The sequence below is a fragment of the Atractosteus spatula genome, chromosome 19 (genome assembly GCF_055471065.1).
Source record: "Atractosteus spatula isolate fAtrSpa1 chromosome 19, fAtrSpa1.hap1, whole genome shotgun sequence".
NCBI lineage: Eukaryota > Metazoa > Chordata > Actinopteri > Semionotiformes > Lepisosteidae > Atractosteus > Atractosteus spatula.
In genome coordinates, this window is record NC_142724.1 from 9,518,343 (window position 1) to 9,539,232 (window position 20,890).

Genomic DNA, 20,890 nt, shown 5'->3' on the forward strand with positions numbered 1-20,890 from the left:
TGAGTGCCTCTTCCTCTGTGTGTTGTTGACTCTGAAGGCCAAATGGAGCTTTGGGCAAACTTGATCAGTTTGAGCCCAGGAATTTAGGTATCTGAAGGAGATTGCACACTGCCAGCTGAATAAAGGATTTTATGAGTGTAATCACTGTTGGTGTGAACTTTGCTTGGTATAGAAAACATACCGTACATTGGGCCTTGAAGTTAAGGAGTAATAAATTAACTGAATGGTGTACAGTAATTGATACAAATTCTCATTTAAAGACTGGAAGGAGAGGAGCCAGGACCATGACACAACCTCTTTAACAAAGCAAACTGTCTCAGACAAAAAGAACTTTCTTTTTGAAATCTGTTTTCTTGCTCTCTATGTTCAGTATCTGCTTAGCTCATTGTCTGTATCTGCAATATGTTTTTTTTCCTTGCGAGATAATTATTCAGCATTAGTGTGAAACAAGGATGACAACATTTTTAATTGACTCTTTTTTTATTGGCCAATTGAAACTACAGGCCATTTAGTATCACTTAGTAACAGTGCTCTTATTATAGTATATACTGTATATAAATCAGGTTATATGGATCTCAATGTGAGCTAATTAACACCACAAGACTCTAAGTGCAATAAGTCCCCTGTTTTATTTGTAGACATTGTTTCAAAAACAAGGTTTTTGCAGCACAATTACTTCAATATTCAGAGATACAAATATTTGTCAATGTACTTTGGCAAACACAATGAAGACAACATTTTAAAAATCATCTTCACGATACACTCAAATTATGATGTTGCTAGCAAACAATTGCAACCACAGTTCTGTTTTAAAATGTTTATACTGTATTTAAGGAAAAGTGTTTACTTGTAGACTGTTTAACCTTTTTAGTTAAATGCCTTTTCTAGATTTTTGTTTAAAAAAGGATGGAAAACAGCCTTTATTCATGGAGCTTGTTTCTGGTCACCTGCGGAGGAACTGTTCTGCAGGTTTCCTCCTGGCACTGGTCAAGACCATAGCAGTGTTATGCAAATCAGGTTTAACATCACTGTAGCAGGGTGATATTAACTTGAGGTTTTCACTTGGTTTAGCTGGTCTGCACAGCACAAGTGAATTTCACAGCACCCTCACAGACTTTGTAAAGTACACTTACACTGTACACATACAATATTGCTACTGCCTGCAGTATATTATATACATAACATAGAAGACTGAGACTGACAGTTTGGCTTATAAATCAACATAAAAATAAAAATAATAAGACATTCTCCATTTGCTCTCCTACGTCAGTCTTGTAAATCTCCTGTTTCCCTTTCTTTCAGTAGTTCTCCATCATGTCCAGGTTTTCTTTCAGCATTCATCACATACTTCTTAAGATTTTCATATTTCGTCTTGTGACCTGCGCATGTAAAACTTGTTTTTTATCTTCGGCAGTGTAAAAATAAAAGTAAGATGCATTGAAATTGAGACGTTCATTGGGGCGAACCTTGGGCTGAGTTAAAAGAAAAACTAGCACCATGGGGCTGTGGCAGTGTGTGTTTTTCAAGATGATCTACCGTCTGATGGATCTAGGGAGGCTTCACCTGACAATGCTGTCAGCTGCTTAATTGTAACTTTACTTAATTATCACTTGTTACTGCTTACTTTATTCATTAGATGCAGCACTTTTCCACATTGCAATTCCTCATGTGTTTCATTACTTGGGGACATTTGCACTCAGTGCATTTATGTTTATGGGACAGGCATCTGCTATTCAACAAGATTATAACAAGATGTTATAAACAATTGGCCAACCTAGCCTTTTTGGTAGTTAGTTGCTAATTGATCTAATGAGTTTATGCAGCCATTTCCACACAGAAACCAGAGTATAGTCTTCAACAACACGGCTGGGTAGCTTGTTCCAGACTCCCACAGCCATGTGCAAAGGTAAGTGCCTCCCGTTCTCATAGTCGACTTCCAGAAAGCTTCTACTTGCTCTGGTTCACATTTCACTGTTCATTCCGAAGAAGTCCACTGGATTGACTTTATCAGTGCCTTCGAGGATTTTGAATACTTGGATTAGATCCCCTTGTAATCATCTCTTTTCAAGACTAAGAAGATTCAGTTCCTTCAAACATTCTGTGCAAGACTTTACTTTCAGAGCCAGAATGTACTCTATCTGGGTGCTGTTCTCTGGATTGTTTGCAGAGCAGCAATATGCTTTCTATAACGTGGTGACCCAATGTGTACACATTATTCTAAATGGAGCTATTCTTGTCCATGATACAATTTTAACATAACATCCCCTGATGTAAGTTCTACTCTTTTAACTATACAGTACATCCTAATTGTTTGCCTGTTTATTGCTTCCCCACATTGTCAAGAAGATGTTTCATATGTTTTCATAAGTAGCCTCATATAGCTCACTGTGTTTCCAATTTTATATCTATATTTATGTTTCTGTTACCTGCATTTAAAATTGCCTACCGTACATCTTGTCTACATTAAATGTCACCTGCCAGGTGTTTTCCTAGTCTTTATTTTTAATTGAATTGCATTTACTGCTTCTACAGTATTTGCTAATTCTGCTGCTTTGGTATAATCCGTAAATTTGGCTAATCTTTCTAATTGTACCACAATCTAGGTCACTGATATAGATTAGGAAGAGTGATCCTATTACAGATCTCTTATGACATCTCCACAATTTAAGTAATAACCCCTTATCTGAGATCTCCGTTATGTATTAACCAATTCTCAGTCCGCAGACTTGCATTTTCCTGAATGCCAGCCTATAATTTGAGTATTAATCTTTCATTAAGAATTTAGCTTAGGCAAGGTTAGGGAAGACCTCTCATTTCTAACTCCTCGCTCACTATACGTGGTTTAGGTTATACTGTATAACCACATAGATGATCCTCTGGTTTTGTCCTAATAATTGTTTCCATAAACGTCCAGGTAATGGATGTCTGACATATTGGTAGTTACTTGGTGAAAACTAGAATTGTTTTTCTCACTTTAATGGATGGGCACTATATTAGCAATTCTCCTAGGTACTACCGTTGTCTTGAGTGATTGTTGGAAGAGTTACATCAATGGCTTCTGAAAAACATCTATTGTTTTCCTGAGGCCGATTGATAAGATACCGTCGGGCCCTGGGAATTTATTAATCTCGAGAACTTCTAGTACCCAAAACACTTCACTTACAGACTTAATAGAGAACTTTGTCCTTCCAGTTCACGCTGTTGACTTATTCCTTAGTGAACACGAGTGAACTACTCATTAAGTACATCAGCAATTTCCCTTCCATTGTCTAGACATTGCATTGTTGTCCCAGATACTGTCTATTTGATCTGGGTGGTCCTTAATCATCCTTATCCTCATTATCCTGGGTTCTTCTGCTGTTGTATTGAAATAAATTATTATTCGTTTTAGCTTTCATTGCAGTTTCCTTTCCATTACTTCATTGTACTCTTTTTCTTTGGTTTTTGCCCTGCAATGGGCTATCATCCTGTGCAGGGTGTACCCTGCTTTGTATCCATTGCCTGCCAGAACCCTATATTGGACAAAATGGTTTGAAAATAGATGGATATACTGTGTTTGAGTTTTGACAAAGGTCAGGTTTCTTCTGTTTATTATTGTTTATTTTCTGTGTCACAGAAAAGAAAATCACAAAGTTCATGGAGCACTGTCCTGTCCTCAGTGGAAATTCTATAGCAAGGAAAAGAACATGGCTTTGTGTCTTTTTTATGCAAAACAAGAGAAATTTGCTTTTCTTTCTTATTGCTTTAGGAGCCTAGATTTAGTTTTTAATTTTTTATTATTATTACTTTACCTTGTTTATTATTGGTACTTGGATTGTTCCGTGAGCTTGTGTAAAACATCACAGTAATTAGAAAGGCCGAAGTACAAGCGGCTGCTGTTCTCTGCGCTCAAAGAAGCTGAGGAGGTCTGTGTGCTCTGCTTATGTGTGTGCACGCAGATTTTCCACCAATGCTAGGGGCAAACCTTATCTGGCTGAGGGTGATATAAAGAGAGGGAGAGAGTGAGAAACAGTTGCACTGAGGCACGCTCTTGTAAGACCTGACAGCATGAAGCAGCCGTCTAGCAGTCTGAAGTACCGGCTACCGGTGCTCGTGGTCATTCTGGAGGTCCTTCTGTTGAGTCTGTATGCCGGCTTTGTGACCTATGATGACAATGCGAATGCCAAGCTGCAGAGCAACCAAACAGACCCGATGGATAATTCCCTCTACAAGGACTACCTGTTCTTTACTGACGTGCAGGTCATGATCTTCATTGGATTTGGCTGCCTTCTGGCCTTCATGCGGCTCTACGGTTTTGGGGGCATGGTCTTCAACTTCCTGACAGCCACTTTCTCTATCCAGTGGGCCCTGCTGGCACAGGGCTTCTTCCATTTCCACTCTGACGGCAAGATCCACCTGGGGGTGATTAACCTCCTGTACGCTGAGTTTGCCTGCGCTGTGGTCCTCATCTCATTCGGAGCCGTGCTAGGCAAGACCAGCCCCATGCAGCTCCTGGTCATGGCTTTCCTGGAAGTGCCCGTGTTTGCTGTCACCGAGTGGGCGGTCCTGAAGTATCTCAAGATCAACGACGCCGGGGGTTCCATCCTCATCCACCTCTTTGCCTGCTACTTTGGTCTGGCTGTCACTCGTGTCCTCTACCGGCCCAACCTCAGCGACGGCCACCCCAAGGAGGGCACCAGTTACCAATCAGACATCCTCTCGGTGATGGGCACCCTTTTCCTCTGGGTCTTTTGGCCATCCTTCAACTCGGCCCTGGCCCTGCGGGGAGATGACCAGCACAGGGCAATCCTGCACACTTTCATCGGACTCAGCTCCTCCACGCTCACGGCCTTCGCCCTCTCCGCTCTGCTGAGCAAGAGGGGCAAGCTGACCATGGCCGACGTGCAGAACGTCACTCTGGCAGGAGGCGTGACGGTGGGGGCCTCCGTGGACATGATGATCACCCCGGCGGCCGCCTTTGCCCTGGGGGTGCTGGGCTGCACCGCCTGCATGCTCGGCTACAAGTACCTCACCCCCTTCCTGGCCCGCCGCCTGCGGATCCAGGACCAGTGCGGCATCCACAACCTCCACGGCCTCACCGGCCTCATCTCGTGCTTCGCCGGCATTGTGGCCATTCTGCTGGCCAGCGAGGACGTCTATGGGCCCAGCATGTATGAGACATTTGCTCACCGTGCACCCGTGGAAGGGGATCCCAGGCTGCCGGCCCTCCAGAGGCTGATTCCTGGGATCACAGCCGGGGAAGGACGCACGGCCCAGCAGCAGGCCCTGTATCAGCTAGCAGCCATTGCTGCTACCATCGCGGCCTCTCTGGCAGGTGGCGCTCTGACGGGCTTCGTGCTGAAGCTGCCCTGCCTGGCACAGCCCCCGGATGAGTTCTGCTATGACGACGAGTTCTTCTTCGAGGTGCCGGCTGACTACGATAACACGGGGGCCTCCGAGACTCCTTGCAGTCCCGACGAACCCAAGGCCTGACCTACTCCGCCTTTAGACCTAAGGCGCGGACAGCTGCAACGCCTGTGGTTTTTGAATAGCAGATGCAGTGCTTTTCCATGCACAAGAATGCCATAAAATCATGGACTGTTTCCCACAAGGTGGTGAATTGTTTTACAATTTTTTTGACCTCGGACAGCTCAGTTCCTGGTACTGTTTCAGTCCGAAAGCAGTAGACAGTGTTGTGTATGATACACCCAATGATTTTAACAATGATAACAATAGTAGTAAAACATTTTGCCATGTCTAGAAGCTCTGCTAAATCTGGTTTTCAATTGTTTTTGCTGTAGGCAAGTATTTCCGCACGTGCTGTATTTTGTATGTGCACTTACATAGGGTTACATGCTGTCGACCGAGGTACTACTACTGCTACTACTGTAAAAAAATGGATGGATAATGCAAATTACACACTACACATTAATTAGATTATTCTTCCAGTTTGTTTTGTTTCCTCTCCTCAGCCAAGTTTTTCCTGAGTAGCAATATATCCATGGAAACCACTCTGTGCTAATGGTATCATTCTTCAGTAGCATTGAACAGGTGTTAATTTTTCAATGGTTAATAAATGGTTTTCGAATATTCTTGATTGTTGCCTTATGCAGAGATAATCTGCATAATTCTGGATAGTGTGGGTCTTCATTCTCCTTCTTTTACATTATCTGCAGTACCTGTTTCACAAACACCTATCAGGATCATGCACACAACACTGAGTTAAACATGGAGTCATGAACTACAATCTGTTGATAAAATGAAAATGTGAGCCATAGTGCCAACAACATTTTGAACTCAACAACGGTATTGTGTCCAGGAAAAAACCTTAGACTTTGAGGGTTGTGGTTCTTTCTGATGGGCTGCCTCACCCATGCATAGCATTGCAGGAGGTTCCTATAACACTCTATTAGGTATTATTTTGTTTGTATACAAAAGCATTAAGCATATGTGTAATTTGCTTTATATTTTCATAGGATGCTCTGTTTCTGTAATTATATCTGATACTGTAGATAGATCAGGTAGATAATTAGATAATTAGGATAATTAATTCCAAAAGCAAAGGAGTACTGTGTAAGATGTGTGGCCTAACAATATGGCATAATAAAGTGTGTTTTCTTCTTTTAACCTGTGAACATAGTACTGTGTCAACCCACAGGATAGTGTGGTATTCTGTTGTTTGTGGGGATTTGGTTAGCAAGATCAGAATATTTGTCATTTGCGCTCCAGGAATACAGAAGGTGTCATTGAAAGCAACTTAGTTGTGTTAATGAGCTGATACCTTCCAGTGATATTGCAGTGTGTTAAATTCCTCAGTGGCGCTGAAGCTCCGGAGCTCCTACCTTGTCATTAGTTTGATCCAGCAGCAACTCAGTGGTATGGATTCCTCTGCTTGTCACAGAAATCATTTTTACCCTGCCACTGAAGGGTCCTGTTGCAGAATACAGATGATGAACCAGAAATGAGTCTGAGCAGGAGCTGCAGTGAAATGTTAGGTTTTTAGAAGACTTACTATAATTTAACTGTTTATTAATTTGAATATCAAGAATGTATTATACAGTATATATTTAATCAGTTTTTGTGAGATTTTATCCGTCTGATTTGAAAACATCTGGCACTTTCGGAGATCTACAGGCATCAAGTTTAATTTAGTACAGTCTCTCTTTTCTCCCGTTTTGAAAGCTTTGCACTCTGTGCCTTATCATGCCTTGTCAGCTGCAATCACAGCCCTTTGGTTGATTTTGACTTGTGTCTGTTGGGAGAAACATGACAAACGTATGATTGGGGTATTTCCCAGTCACAGAAAATGGGATTGAAATGAACATCGATAAAATTTCTATACCTATAACATGAAATAGCAACATACTTTCTATATGTCCATAGCATGGTATCTTGAGAAACTGTGCAGATAAATGGACATTTTAAAGTCTGTAAATGTGTAGGGCAGACTTTTCTTTTTAACCCTTTATATTACGGAAACATGTACAGTATGGGCATTTTTCTTAAATTACTCTTTTGTAATGCACTGCCTTAGAAATAAAAGGTGGCTTCCAAAAAAACGAAACACCACACAAGAGCAATCCACCACCTCTCAAATGTCACACAGCGCTGTGCGCAAGCTAAGCTGACTTCGTGCAAAGCTGGGAGCGCGAGGCATCATAAAATCTCAATGAAACAAAAACAGATAATCTTTAACTTTCCAGAGGGCTCTGTGACACAAAAGGGCCGGGATGCGTTGATGACCACTGAAAAGAATCTTCAGGGCCAGAGCAGATCACACGTGTGTTTCTGACAACAAACCAAAGTTCAAGGTGAGTGTAAACTGGACTGGACTGCTGACACATGAAGAAAAAGAAAATGAACCTGACAGTGGAATACTTCTGCAAAGGGCATTGCAATTGTAATTTGTATTCATAGTATTTTTTTCCCTTCTACCATGGAAGTAACATGGTGCACCGGTGCTGCTTAGATGGAAACCTCTGCATATGAATGCAGATTAACTACTGTATTGGACATGACAGATTAATTAGCCACATTAGCCACAAAACTGCCCCTCCTGTGTGAACAGCCCCCTCAACAACCTGTGATTGTTCTTATATTCTTATACATCATCAGATCAATGTAAAAATGCAAGTCTGTTAGAATTTCCAGGACCTAATCCTGGTAACGGAGCAAAATACACCATCTGAAAATTCTAACTTTCTGAGGACCACAGTCCCTCTTAAATCAATGTAATGACATTTCACAATGCTGTTAAAAATACAAGGCAGTGCAATCGGATGCTGAGACATACTCATTCACCAGTTAACCCAGAGGTTTATGAGCTTTTGGCCACGTCTGTGGCGCCTGACAAGTCTGCAGTGCATTTGTCTGGGACTATGGCCCTCCATTTCATCTTGATGGAGCTGGACATTTCTGTGAACTGGCTATTTCCTCAACAATGTTATCAGGAAAACACTGCAAATACCAAAGAGTAAGATAAAAACTGGTAACCATTTCACTTTTCCAGTACAAAACAATTAAAATAATTCAGTGTATTTTGAATGCATTACAGTAGTCTGAAAATGTTGAGGTTTTTGTCACACCCCTCACACACACACACCACCCCTCCCAGCCATGAACACAATTCAAAATAAAAGCACAATTCACAGCTAACCACATCTGACTATATTTATATTTTGTGAAGATCCAGAACTATATTTAACACTGAAAGCAGGAGGCACTTCTTTACACAGGGTTAGAACAAGCTGCCCAAAGATGCTGTTGAAGCTGAAACCCTGGTTTCATTCAAGAAACAGAGATCTATGGATTAATTAGCTCCTTAACTTCCGCCTCCTCATCTGTGATTGTTCTTATATTATTATGCATCATAAGAGCGGTGTAAAAATGCAAGTCTGTTAGAATTTCCAGGATCTAATGTAATGGAGAAAAATCCATTTCTGTCAGAAGGTACGTTTAGACCAAGTGCTAAAAATAAGTCTATGTCTAAGTCGGTACTAAGCACACGGTTTGGGCAAGTGTGGTGGGAGCCAGGCTGCACTCTGGAGGTCTCCAGTTAGCACTGCAGCTACACTGCAGTTCCTCTCTTCCAGCCCCAGACTGTGAGAGCAGTCCCTCAGAGTGCTGAGGCTACAGGGCACAGCTCACCACAGTTAAGTGCTCCAGGTCTCACATGACAGGAGCACCCTGGTTTCTTCCAGCATGTGAACATCACAAGGGCTTTTCTGCTTTCACCTCAAAAGACTCTATCTGTATACCGTATAAGACTCATTTGGCAACAGTCTTAACGGGCAGCACAGGTCAAGTCCACTGAAATAAACATGCCTAAGGTGCAAAATTCGAAAGGCTTGCTTTAATTTCTGTTCAAGTTTAGGGGCTTGAAGAGTTTGGCTACTGACTATGTCTGTGAACTCCTCAAAACCTTACTCATCACTGGTGATCTTTGGCCTTGTTTCGGTATCTGGAACTAGTTCCTGTTCTGTTGCTGTGAAATGAACTCCAGCGCTCCATTGGATTTTGTAAATCAGTCAGAACTTTGAAACCCATTTCATGCTGCAGGCTTTAGTTCAGTTTAATTTACTATAAGATGTTGTGTATGCCTGTATCTATTACAGCGTGTGTTCATTTGTCTTGTGTTTTACTTTAATTTACACCTTGAAAATGTCATGTCACGAGAGGCCCCGTGTAGATTTAAAATGGTGGAGAGTGGAACTGCATCTGCATGGAAGCTGCAAAGGGTCAAGTTCATGGGGAAAAAAGAAAAAACTCACAGTTTCACCAGTAGAACCTTCTTCTGGTGATTGGCTGTGCTCGGTTCAACGACCCTCACGCCACTAAAGGTCGGATGAAAATGATACAGATAAGCCCCCCAGAATCTGCACTGTCAGGCCACCTGTTTATTTGCACAATGGCAGCTCCGCAGAAGTACAGACGTAGCTCTCTCTGCCAACATTGCAAACTCAGATGCGTCCAGGGGTTACGTTTGTGTGGGAAGCCACAGAAACTGGGGCAGTTTTCCAACCCATCCAAACACAGAGCCATTTGGCCAACTGCATTTTGCCCTTAGGGGCAATCCGATGGGTCATGTGACTCACAGAGCCCAGATCTGAAGCAGATATCTCCGGTCTACAGGACTCTTTTAGTCAGGGGTCCCCAGTCCTGGTCCTTAAGGCCAGAGAGCCTATGGTTTTTCTAGATCTCTTTAAAGCACCAGCACCAGAAGCCACTAACCAGGGCGGTAACCAGTAGACACACAAGGACTCCAAGACCAGGATTGGGGATACCTGCTTTTAATGGTGGAATTGATCGCTTGAGTCATTTTGGCAGTCATTTTCCTCTCCTTTGAGGCTGCTCCCCAAAATTTACACTGTCAGGCTGATATTTATGGGGCACAGTGAGCTGAAGAGCAAACACCTGGCAAGATGATGTACAGTCACAACAAGGACACAGGGCTCTTTTGGAATAATTCTACTTGTTAAGCCATAGTTACTGATCAACAATATCTTTTGCAAGTTTAGTAGACATTGATTCATCCCAGCGATAGGTACCAGTACTAAAGATTCCCAGCTAATTAGAATTTCTGGAAGGGAGGACAGTACATATGTATGAATATTGTCAGCCCTTGAAAGAGCTTGTTTAATTCATCTGTGCTCTTTACTACTTATCAGTAACTCAATCAACAGACAGATGTTGAAATAATGTTAGAGAAGCCTTCTGTTTTTGTTTATTGTGATTTGATGATAATAAAGGAACCATTCTGGACCATTTAGTTACATCTGTGTGCGGAGTTATTTCTCATGCACACGTCTTTAAATGAGCACCCTGAAGTGGAAATCTTCTGTATAACATAATTGCAGCAATTGTATCAGCCAAAAGACAGTCAATGATTACTTCACTGCAGTTTGTTTGCAGAAATTATAATTTGATTATAATTATAACTAGAAATTGAATTTAATGCTGGCACAGTGGTTAGTACTGGTGCCTTGCAGCACTAGGGCCCTGGGTTTGAGACCAGGGTCCTGGCTGGGTGGAGATTCTATGCTCTTTGTGTGGGTTTCAACTGGGTACCCTGGTGTCGTAGTCAAAAACATACTGTACTGGTAGGTTAATTGGTTTCTGGGAAAACTGGCCCTGGTGTCAATGTGTGCTTGTGTCTGTGTGTGCCCTGTGATATACTGGTGTCCCATCCAGGGTGTATCCTCCTTTTAGTCCTTTGCTTGCCGGGACAGGCTCTAGCTCTCCAGTGACCCTGAACTGGATAAAGCACTTAGAAAATGGATTAACTGATAGAATATAATTTAAATCAAGGTACAATATGTACGGTAGATTGTTCTATGTGTTTATATATACAGTACATATTGGAGCAATAAATGAGTCTCACTAACTCTACAAGGTGCAGGATTTTTCAGTTCTTAAATTTCTAAAAGATTTTCCTCTAATGGAAACTCCTCTTGATTGATCACTCTGATCACCTGACATTAGAACACACAGCAGAAGTTGAAAGTGAAGCCCAAAGCAGAGCCACCAGCAAAGACCAGGGACGAAACAAAACACGTGATTAAAGCAGTTTGGGGGCACATTTAATTTAGAAATACACCAAAACAACACCAAGGCAGTTTAAAGCCTTTATAGCGTTTGGGGATTCACCAGGCATTAAAGAGAAGACAACAGGTTTCGGACCAACGCTACAATATATTGTACATCATCTTGTGCTGGTGCTGCAGTTTAGGTCAGCCTTAACCCGAATCCTAACTCTTCTTTGCATTGCTCAAAATTCTGCTCCACACAAAGCTGGCATCTCCTCACAGAAGAATGCAATAATAGGCTAGGGGATATGCTCACTGAAGAAGTGCTGTCACTCTATCCCCTGCTACATTATTTGTATTGCAGCGCCATAAAGTTTGGCATGATTCGCTTTCTTCCACAGCTTTCTCTTAAACAGACCAGCCCCTAGCCACACGGAGCTCCCCCCAAACAGTGATGGACTCAATTACAATAAAAGCCTAGCTCCACATTGCTGGAGAGTTTGTTTTTCTGTTTGGTTTCGTAGGGGTTACATCTGCATCAGTGGTACTGTACCTATTCGCAGACAGGTCTTCTGAAATCATATTCAAATTCCGCAATACTGGGCCAGTACATGAGGTGGATGGCAAGTCAATGGGCACGCAGACATTCCGCTTCTGTTGGTTTAGGATGTTCCTATTGTCTTGTGTGCATGCAGCTATTGTTGCAGCTGTAAGAAACTCATTCCTCAGATGGCTCTTTTAATCGGATCTGATGGGATGCCAACTCCTTTGCTTGACTTGGATGGGAATGATCTGTACCTGTCTGCTGTTGTTAGTATACAGGCCTAGAAATGTCCGGCAGGTGAACTCCAGAATCTCTGGCAAATTCTTGGGTCAACATCCCTACAATTAACATTACATTGGAGTACTTACTCATACGATCAGCAGGACATGGTGTTAATTGGTATCCAACACCCATAGTTTCACATGCAACCCTATCATCCTCATTGATATACGCCTGCAGGAGATTATCGCATTTTCCAATTTCATATTCAAAGAGCTGGTTATTGTAGTGTATGGTGTTTGGATATGGAAGCTCAAAAACGCTTATCATGTCATGTATTACAATTTATGATATTACAATTCTACAGTGTGTCAGTATACTAATTAACACATCAGACTTTTAAGCCTAAATCATGGAACAGCATCATTTCAGTAATAAATCTATTAGTAATAAATATTATGTTAAGAAAGAGAAAAAGTAAAAGGGAAGGAAAAGATAGAGAAACTGGTTATACTTATCAGTAAATAACAGCAGTAGTTGGAATGAGCACCTGTGTATTCTGGAACTACTCACAGAGCTTATAACTATGACTGCATTTCGTAGTTTATAGCCCTGCCCTTTGACCCATGTGAGGCAGAAATGTGCTGACACTGTGTGGACAAGGCCAGCAATTCTGTTCTGTGGGACTGCAGCCCATTTCTGAGGCAAATGATCATAGGAGACACCTGAGCACTTTCACCTGGGACTGGTCTAAGATAAATAATGTGTCCTCATGTGGAGTTCAAGTCTGGTGTCCCACCAGATCAGGACAGAGTTGTGATGTCTAAGACCATCCAGAACATATATGAAAAACACAGAACTACAGATCAAGTATTTAAAGGAAGAAATAAACATTCTGTTATTTTTAATCTGAATAAATTGGGGATGCAGCTTTCCTTGTAACCACAATTATTAAAAGCAATATTTTACAGAAGGCACAACCCTAAAGCAAATGGAATAGTTTTTCTTGAATGAGATCCCATTCCTGCACATAAGCCAATAAAAGACTTCAGGTAATGTAAAATGAGTACATTTCTCGATGTCTGCTATTTGTATGCAAATGTGCAACCCAAATTACAGTGCAACTGTATTTAACAGTAAAACACAACAGGAGAAATACTCTTGACTAACGACAAGACCAAGTCTCCTAACCAACATCTTATTATTTATCACACTTATTACCTGTCACAAGCAAGAGAGCAGGATAAAAAACCAGTGAGTCGTGTATTGTCACTGCACACTGCTTTCATGCTCTGCACCCTGACATCTAAGCAATCATGATACACTTTCCACCCTCCTTCAGAATCCAAACTATGCAAAAATCTGATATTGTGAATATCAAAATTAAGCAGTGATCACTGTTAGAATGAAAGAGATAAAAGCCAAGATGTGTCCCTGCTGAAAGTGGTATCGGTCATTCCACTCCAACATCCTTTCACTGATCTGCAGGATGCACTGTGGTTTGGATGAGATTAAATACAAAGACCCCGAGTGATCGTAGTGATTGTCAGGCATCGTACGGGAATTGCAAAGGTCTGAGCCCTAGTGCATTACGCTGAAATTCAAGCCGTCTCAAGCCATAGAACCTTAATTTTACACCATTGTTTAATACGTTTAGCAATCCAACTTCTTTCTGTCCTGGGGGCTGTTGACATAGAGCATGCCGTATTTCAGTGGCTGATAACACGTGGCCAGCCAGGCTGAAATGTGAAGGTATCCTTTCGACTGAAAACAGCTTTGTGACTTCTAGCAATATTATAATAATACTAAGATATCCAGATGATACAGTATGTCCGGGCATTTTACTAACACAATCTGAGTAATGTACAGCCCAGAGTCCTGAGCTGTTCTCCACACTACTACCACAGGGTTATTGACTTATTAATAAGTGGAAAATATATTGTGAGATCCTATGAATGAGAAAAAAAGGTAATTTAACACATTATCACTGGTATGAAAGAGAACATCTGCACAACTCTTAAGCAACAAGCTCTAAAGACAACAATAAAAAAGAGACTTTCCATTCTACAGTAAAACCTTTAATGAAAGTACAATGTCCTGTATGATAGCATTTTGTGATATTTTTAGTACTGTTATGGATTTATTGGTTGTCTATTAGTTTAGAAATCAATATATTAACAATTAAGACTGCAGATAAATTTCTCTTAATCCTGTTCTTATCTTATCAGCTCAGTTTTACATTACATTGCAAGGACATGAAGACCTTCTGGAAAAACTGAGGTTGCTGCTGCAAGAGGTATTAGTGGTACCAGTAGGGGGCACTCACCCTCTGGTCTACGTGGGTCCTAATACCCCAGTAAAGTGATGGGAACACTATATTGTAAAAACAGTGCTGTCCTTTGGATAGGATGTGAAAGAAAAGCAAGGAAAAAAGGAACCATAGAGAGAATTTGGGTTGAAAAGGATGGATTTTTGACAGGCTGTTAAAATCTTGTTCTTGTATTAGTAATGTCAATTCCTGCTTGTTTGCACGTGATCAGATTTCAGAATATGGTTGATACTGCAAATGAAAAACACTACACTGTGCAAGCAAGTGTGTATACCAGAAGCCCACAAATAATAAATAATGTAAATGTGATAATAAATGTGGATATAAATCTGCAGAAAGAATCATATACAGATCCTGAAAATAAGGATGCATCAATGCCTATAAATTAAAAAATGGAAATTGTATATTTTCAATTTATACTAGGCTAATATATTTCTCAAATATAGCAAACAGTGTAAGGAACAGATTTTTCACTTTGTGACCATGTTCAAGCCTAAAAAACATCCACATATTTCAAATGTCTTTTTAATTGCAATCTTGTTAAGTGCAGAGAGCCAAAAGGACTGTACAGTAGATGCCAGGTGTTCAATTAAAATAAATCTCTGTGTACAAAGACTGATAAACACATCAACACATCCTCAATAAATCAACCGAAACTTTAGTCACCAGAGAAGTTGAAACAGATGTCATGGGATACATAGCAAGCCTGTTATTCTCACTAATGATAATCACAGCATAAAAAACGACATTTAAAATAAAGTACATAGGAGCATGGCATCTAAACTCCTCATAAAATCCCTCAGGTTACATGTTTTTCCAGTAACAAAAGAAAAGTATCTGGAAGAGTTACTGACCTGCAAGGATCAAAAACATGTTTCAATGCCTAACAGCTGCCGTAATTACGTTTGGGCTACAGCATCATGTTGAAGCAGTTGCACAGTGCTTAGCAATGCTGTCTTCCAGAGATGGGGTCCTGGGTTCAGTTCCAGACTTGGGGTGCTCTCTGAGTGGGGTTTGTATGTTCTCCTCATTTTTGTGTGGGTTTCCTGTGAGTGTTCCAGTTTCCTCCCTGGCATGAGTGCGTTTGTGTCTGTGTGTCTGCTGTGGGATGGACTGGCACCCCATTCGGGGTGTATCCTTACACCTGTTGCTTTTCCAGTTCCCCCATTACTCGGAATTGGATGAAGTGGTTAGAAAATAAGTGTGTGGATGTTTGGACTCAGCCTAGAGGCACCTCTGTTGGAACGAGCTAAAAAGACATTTTCTAAAAAAAGGAAACATGGAACTGGAATGGAACTGGATTTGCTGAAATGGGAAAGAAAACTGAGGATGATGAGTAGCATTTGTAACTGAGCAGAACTGTTAAACCCACATGAACACAGGGAGAAGGTACTAACTGCACACAGAAAGCAGCCCAGGGCCACAGCACTGTGAGGCAGCAATACTAACCACTGTACTGCCATGCTGCCCAACTTAATCACTTAACTGAAACAATTAAAATGGGCACGTAGACAAATCAGTTGTTTGTTTCCAGGTCCAGGCGTTAATTAAAAGATACCTCTAAAACCTGCAGGAGCCTGGCACTCAAAAGCTGTTACCTACCTTGTTAAAGTTACTTACCTCTATTGTAATGTTACCTGCCTCTGGTCTAAGGTCAAATACCTCTGTTTTCTGGTTACCTGCCTTTTTTGGGGGTATTTGTTCATTTGAGGCATTTGGACAAATAGGCTTTGAAAATTGGCTACAATGTGACAGCAGTCAGGGTGCATTAGAAAACTACGATCTGAAGCAAAGCGTGCATTGTATGTAGCATGTACTTTATTTTCCATACATTTCAACATTAATAATTCCTTGCATTAATAATTAAATTTTAACACTGTCTTCAATGACCAAGTAATCAGGATCTTTCTCCCCAGTACTAACCAGGGCCAGACTTACTTCAAACCCTCTGCGAATCCATAAGGTAGTAACATCACAGCCCAATCTAACCTTCGCTGTGTGTTTGTCTGGCATTGACCTAACTTGAGTTAGATACTGTAAATAAGGGCTGTCATGTTTGGACTAAGCCTAGTGGGTGGCACCGCTCTTGAACAAGTTTAAAAGACATTTTAAGAAAAGAAAAACACAATTAAATCTCTAACATGATTGGACTGAGAAAGAAAACCAAAAGCAAAGAGTAGGCTTTGAAAATTGCCAAGAATGTGACAGCAGTCAGGGTGTGTTAGAAGATACTACGAACTGAAGCAAAGTACGTAATGGCAGGAGGGCAAATTTTCAGGAGTCCTGCTGAGTTTTAATCACAAATACTGTTTTTTTTTTTAAAGTCCAGTTATAAAATGGAATTCTTCCAAAGAATACACAGAGCTAACAAAGCAGCTGAAAAAATCATTAGGAATTTATGCAAGAGCTAGGCAGGAGGACATTTTGAATCAATAAAACACTATCAGCATTTATTGCTGAGTTCTTATTCTCTACAGTTCTGCCAAGTCCTGGACGATCCCCAGATTGAGACACAGCTGAATATGTGTGGGCTGGCCTTCGCTCAGAAAATTTAATTTGCTTTTATTCCCTCTAAGACACTGCTCAGGTATGCACAACAATGGCCAGACTAGGACTGTTAATACACACAGTGTATGACTACATACTGTACAGTAAAGGCCTTGCATTAATGTAGAGCTGAATACTGTCATATTCACAAAGCCGATTACTGTCATACTCACTAATATAACAGTGCTACAATGGTGCGGTACAGTAGTTCACATTGCTGCACTTGTAGCGCTGGGGTCCTGGGTTCAATTCCAGACCTGGGGAGACGTCTGCATGGGGTTTGTATGTTCTTCCTGTATTTGCATATGTTTCCTCCAGCTGCTCCAGTTTCCCTCCAGTGTCCAAAAGAATAATGGTAGGTTTATTGGCCTCTGGGAAAAATGACCCCGGTATGAGTATGTCTGTTTCCGTCTGCCCTGCTATGTACTGGCATCCCATCCAGAGTGTACCCCGCCTTGTGCCCACTGCTTGTCAGAATAATCTCCTGCTGGCCCACGACCCCGAATTCGAAGAAGCGGTTAGTAGAATGGATGAATGGATAACAGTCCTATTGTTCATCACAGTATCTGTTATAGAGAAGTACCACGGTTAGCTTTGGAGTGCCATGAACTCTGAAAGGCAGGATCACTCAGCTTTGTGAAATCTCAGCGCATCAAACCCTTATCTTGACATTTTTATCTGAAGAGACTTTGTGCCTATGTGTGCACTACAGTATGAGACTGGAACAGCCTAATTGTAATATCTTGACTAAACCCACAATTGTCCATTTCCCAGTCCAGATATAAGCAATCTCCTCCACAGCCCTGGCCTGAACATACCATATATACTGCAGTTTACACTGCAGAAATCTAATCCAACAAGTGCACTTCAAACATTTATTGCATGGCTTTAAAGGTTTTCTCATGGTAGTTTTTAAACCTGGCATGTGGATTACCTGTTGTTATCCAATGTTTCAGAATGATTCCTAACTCTTCTGATTGGGGCCTGTTTATTTTAGCTCTTCAGGGGGAAGAACAGATTTAGACAGTATTAATGGCTAGAAAACAGAGACAAACTCTGCGCTTCATTTCCAACCTCACTGCCCGTGGAGAGGAATGGACGAAACAGAAAGTGTGAGATTTACCATTTCTCCGAGCTTCGTTCAGCTGCTTCTGAGACTTCTGCATCTCCACACAGAAGGTTGTGTTTCCGGATTACTTGGGAAATTCTGCGCTCTTTTATAATACGTGGTTTTAGCTAGACGAGTTCTTGCCTTTTTTCATCAACCTTGGTCACATAAACTACGTCGTTTGCATAGATTATCTACCGCAATACCTTCACCTGGCTTGTGGTGCAATGCATGAATTTCATGCAAGTGAATTGTGCTATAGTTTGTCAACACCGACACTCTGTGGTTACTTGCTGACAGTGCACTTCCTCGTTCTTTCGAAGTTCGAAAATGCAAAGTTTAAGTACAGACTGCAAATTTTAAGGCACTTCCTTGCTGAGAGTTGTTGGTTTATAAATCTGTAATTTCCCTCTCTAGGCATGTTATTGAGGCTAATCCAAATTCGGTAACAATTTGCAACCAAATGTCCAAATTGACCAAATAGAAAATGATGTACAATCATGACATTTTTAAAACGCTGTAATTTCCTGTTTTGCTTACTTCGAATCGGTATTTTATGTACGTAAATAAACTCACGTTGATCAAATAAGCGTAAACGTACAAACGCATAAGCGTTTAGCGGGAAGAAAATTTTAATAAACGTTTCTGTTTATGATATTCATATAAATAACTTGTTGTCAGTAATGCAACTGAGTACATCCCAGATATGAATTATAATAAATACAAGCACTTCACCACTGCATTATTTTTTCTCTCTTTTTGTGTTTTGGTACAGTAGCTGATTGGGAAGCTTGAAGACAACAGTACCAGGCTAACGTAGATAATTCAAAAAGTGCTTGTAATTCCAAACTTTTAGCAATTTTGTACTTTGATACCGTGAGGTATTATTTAGGAAAACACGCTTTGCATTCTTTCATATATTGCCTGGAATATATTTGGGATGGTGCAATTCCTTTCAATTTTTAATTTGTTCAGAGATGTAAATATTTTTGTCTTATAATTGCTTTCATAAAGTAGTTAATAAAACTGGCAAGTACTTTGATAAATCTTTCTTGCCCCAAAACAAACGCACAGAGTGTTTTTGTTTAATAAGCTATAAAAAAACAATGGAACCACAGTTCTGTACCATATCTAGTACTAACCAAACCACTAAGATATAACAAGAATCACCCAGACACATGCAGCCAGTTAATGCATTTTAATGAAAAAAAAAGTAACATACAGCATTAAAAATAAAGCAAGATCTTAAAAATAAAGGCATTGAAGAAACAAAGAGAGCTAACAGAGACACGTTCTTAATCAAAGACATGTACTTAGTTAAGTAAGTAAACCTCCTCTCTGTGAGCAGGTTCGGGGTGACTCTGTGACATTCTCTGAGCAGGGAGTGGGCCTGTGTGAGTAACGATTGACTGCCAGCTTGATGCCTTGAAAAGTCCTAATAAACATCATGGAATCCAAGTCCCAATGGTAGGCAAGGTCAGGCTGTAATTTTACCAAGGCCTCTGACTTCTATATTTCTTTAATCCTGTTTTGCAATTTACCCCTCATTTGTAGTGCCCCCCTTCAATGGCCACCCAATGGCCACAAAACTTACCCAATTTTGTTGACTCCTGCTGGTGGTACTCTCGCCACAAAATAGAGGTCTGATTTAGATCAGTTGGAACCAGTAATACTACTATTTCAGAATCACTGGAACAACCACTAATATCTAAGGTCCAGTAAGAGAGCCTGTAAAATAGATGACATTCTGCCCAGGGGTCTTCTCACACCTGACGTACGCAATCTCAGTGTCTTGCAGTTTTCATTGCAGCTTATCCCTCATTTTAAAAATTCTTCTCTTGACTGAGCCAGCCATGAACTACATTTTATTTTGACCTCTTTTTTGACCTTGACAGATGAAAATTTGAAGTGAATTCTGAGATTGTGAAAGAAACCTGATATCTGAGACTCTGTAGGAGCTGAAAATCTTCAAAGGTTGTGAACGCATTATCTAATTGTATGTTGAATTAAGCTTTTTGTTCTTAACAAACAGAAGATCTTGCCTGGAATGAAAAGACGGTTTTGAGGTTCTGATGATCACATTCAGAAAGCCTTTTTTATTAGTTCATAGATAGAATTCAAAGAGCCATCAGCTGTCCAGCCATTAATTAATTATTTTAATTGGGTGGGGCATGACTCTCAGGAGCTGAGAACCCCTCGAACTGGAACTGACAGATATTAGTTTAATAGAGAATATCTGTCCACTGTAGTTTTCTACATTCATGCTTGACAGGTGATACTGCATCTAACATTCTGCTGAGCTTTTGAATGCATAATCACTTGTAGTAGAGATACATTGGAGGGTCAGTTGGTTATGATCTCCAAGTTTCTTGAATGGAGATGGCTGTCCACTTGGAATGCATGAAAATGAGAGGTATACTGTACATGAGGAAAAGAGTAGCAAATTTCTAAGTATAATTTGTTCCTCTACTGCAGTGTTGGCATGGGAATCAAAATGGCATAGTTTCCAAAATAATATTTTGTTTTCTCCAAAGATCAAGTTTCCCCTCGTATAGTACATGTTAATTTCTGCTGAACTGTTGCATATAGTTACACTGTTGCACTGTTGCCGATGAGAGAAGAAATTATTGTAATGAAGC

General features: G+C 40.8%; 1 protein-coding gene across 1 annotated transcript; it reads left to right on the forward strand.

The window, feature by feature from the left end:
* The first annotated feature begins 4,035 nt into the window (after nt 1–4,035).
* Nucleotides 4,036–6,563, forward strand: rh50 (Rh50-like protein). The gene has a single exon (XM_088937430.1). The coding sequence runs from the start codon at nt 4,048–4,050 to the stop codon at nt 5,470–5,472; it is 1,425 nt and encodes a 474-aa protein (XP_088793556.1). The 5' UTR covers nt 4,036–4,047; the 3' UTR covers nt 5,473–6,563.
* The last annotated feature ends 14,327 nt before the right edge of the window (nt 6,564–20,890 follow it).

Coding starts and splice junctions, on each gene's coding strand:
- rh50 (XM_088937430.1), top strand. CDS start 4,048: ATGAAGCAGCCGTCTAGCAGTCTGAAGTACCGGCTACCGGTGCTCGTG.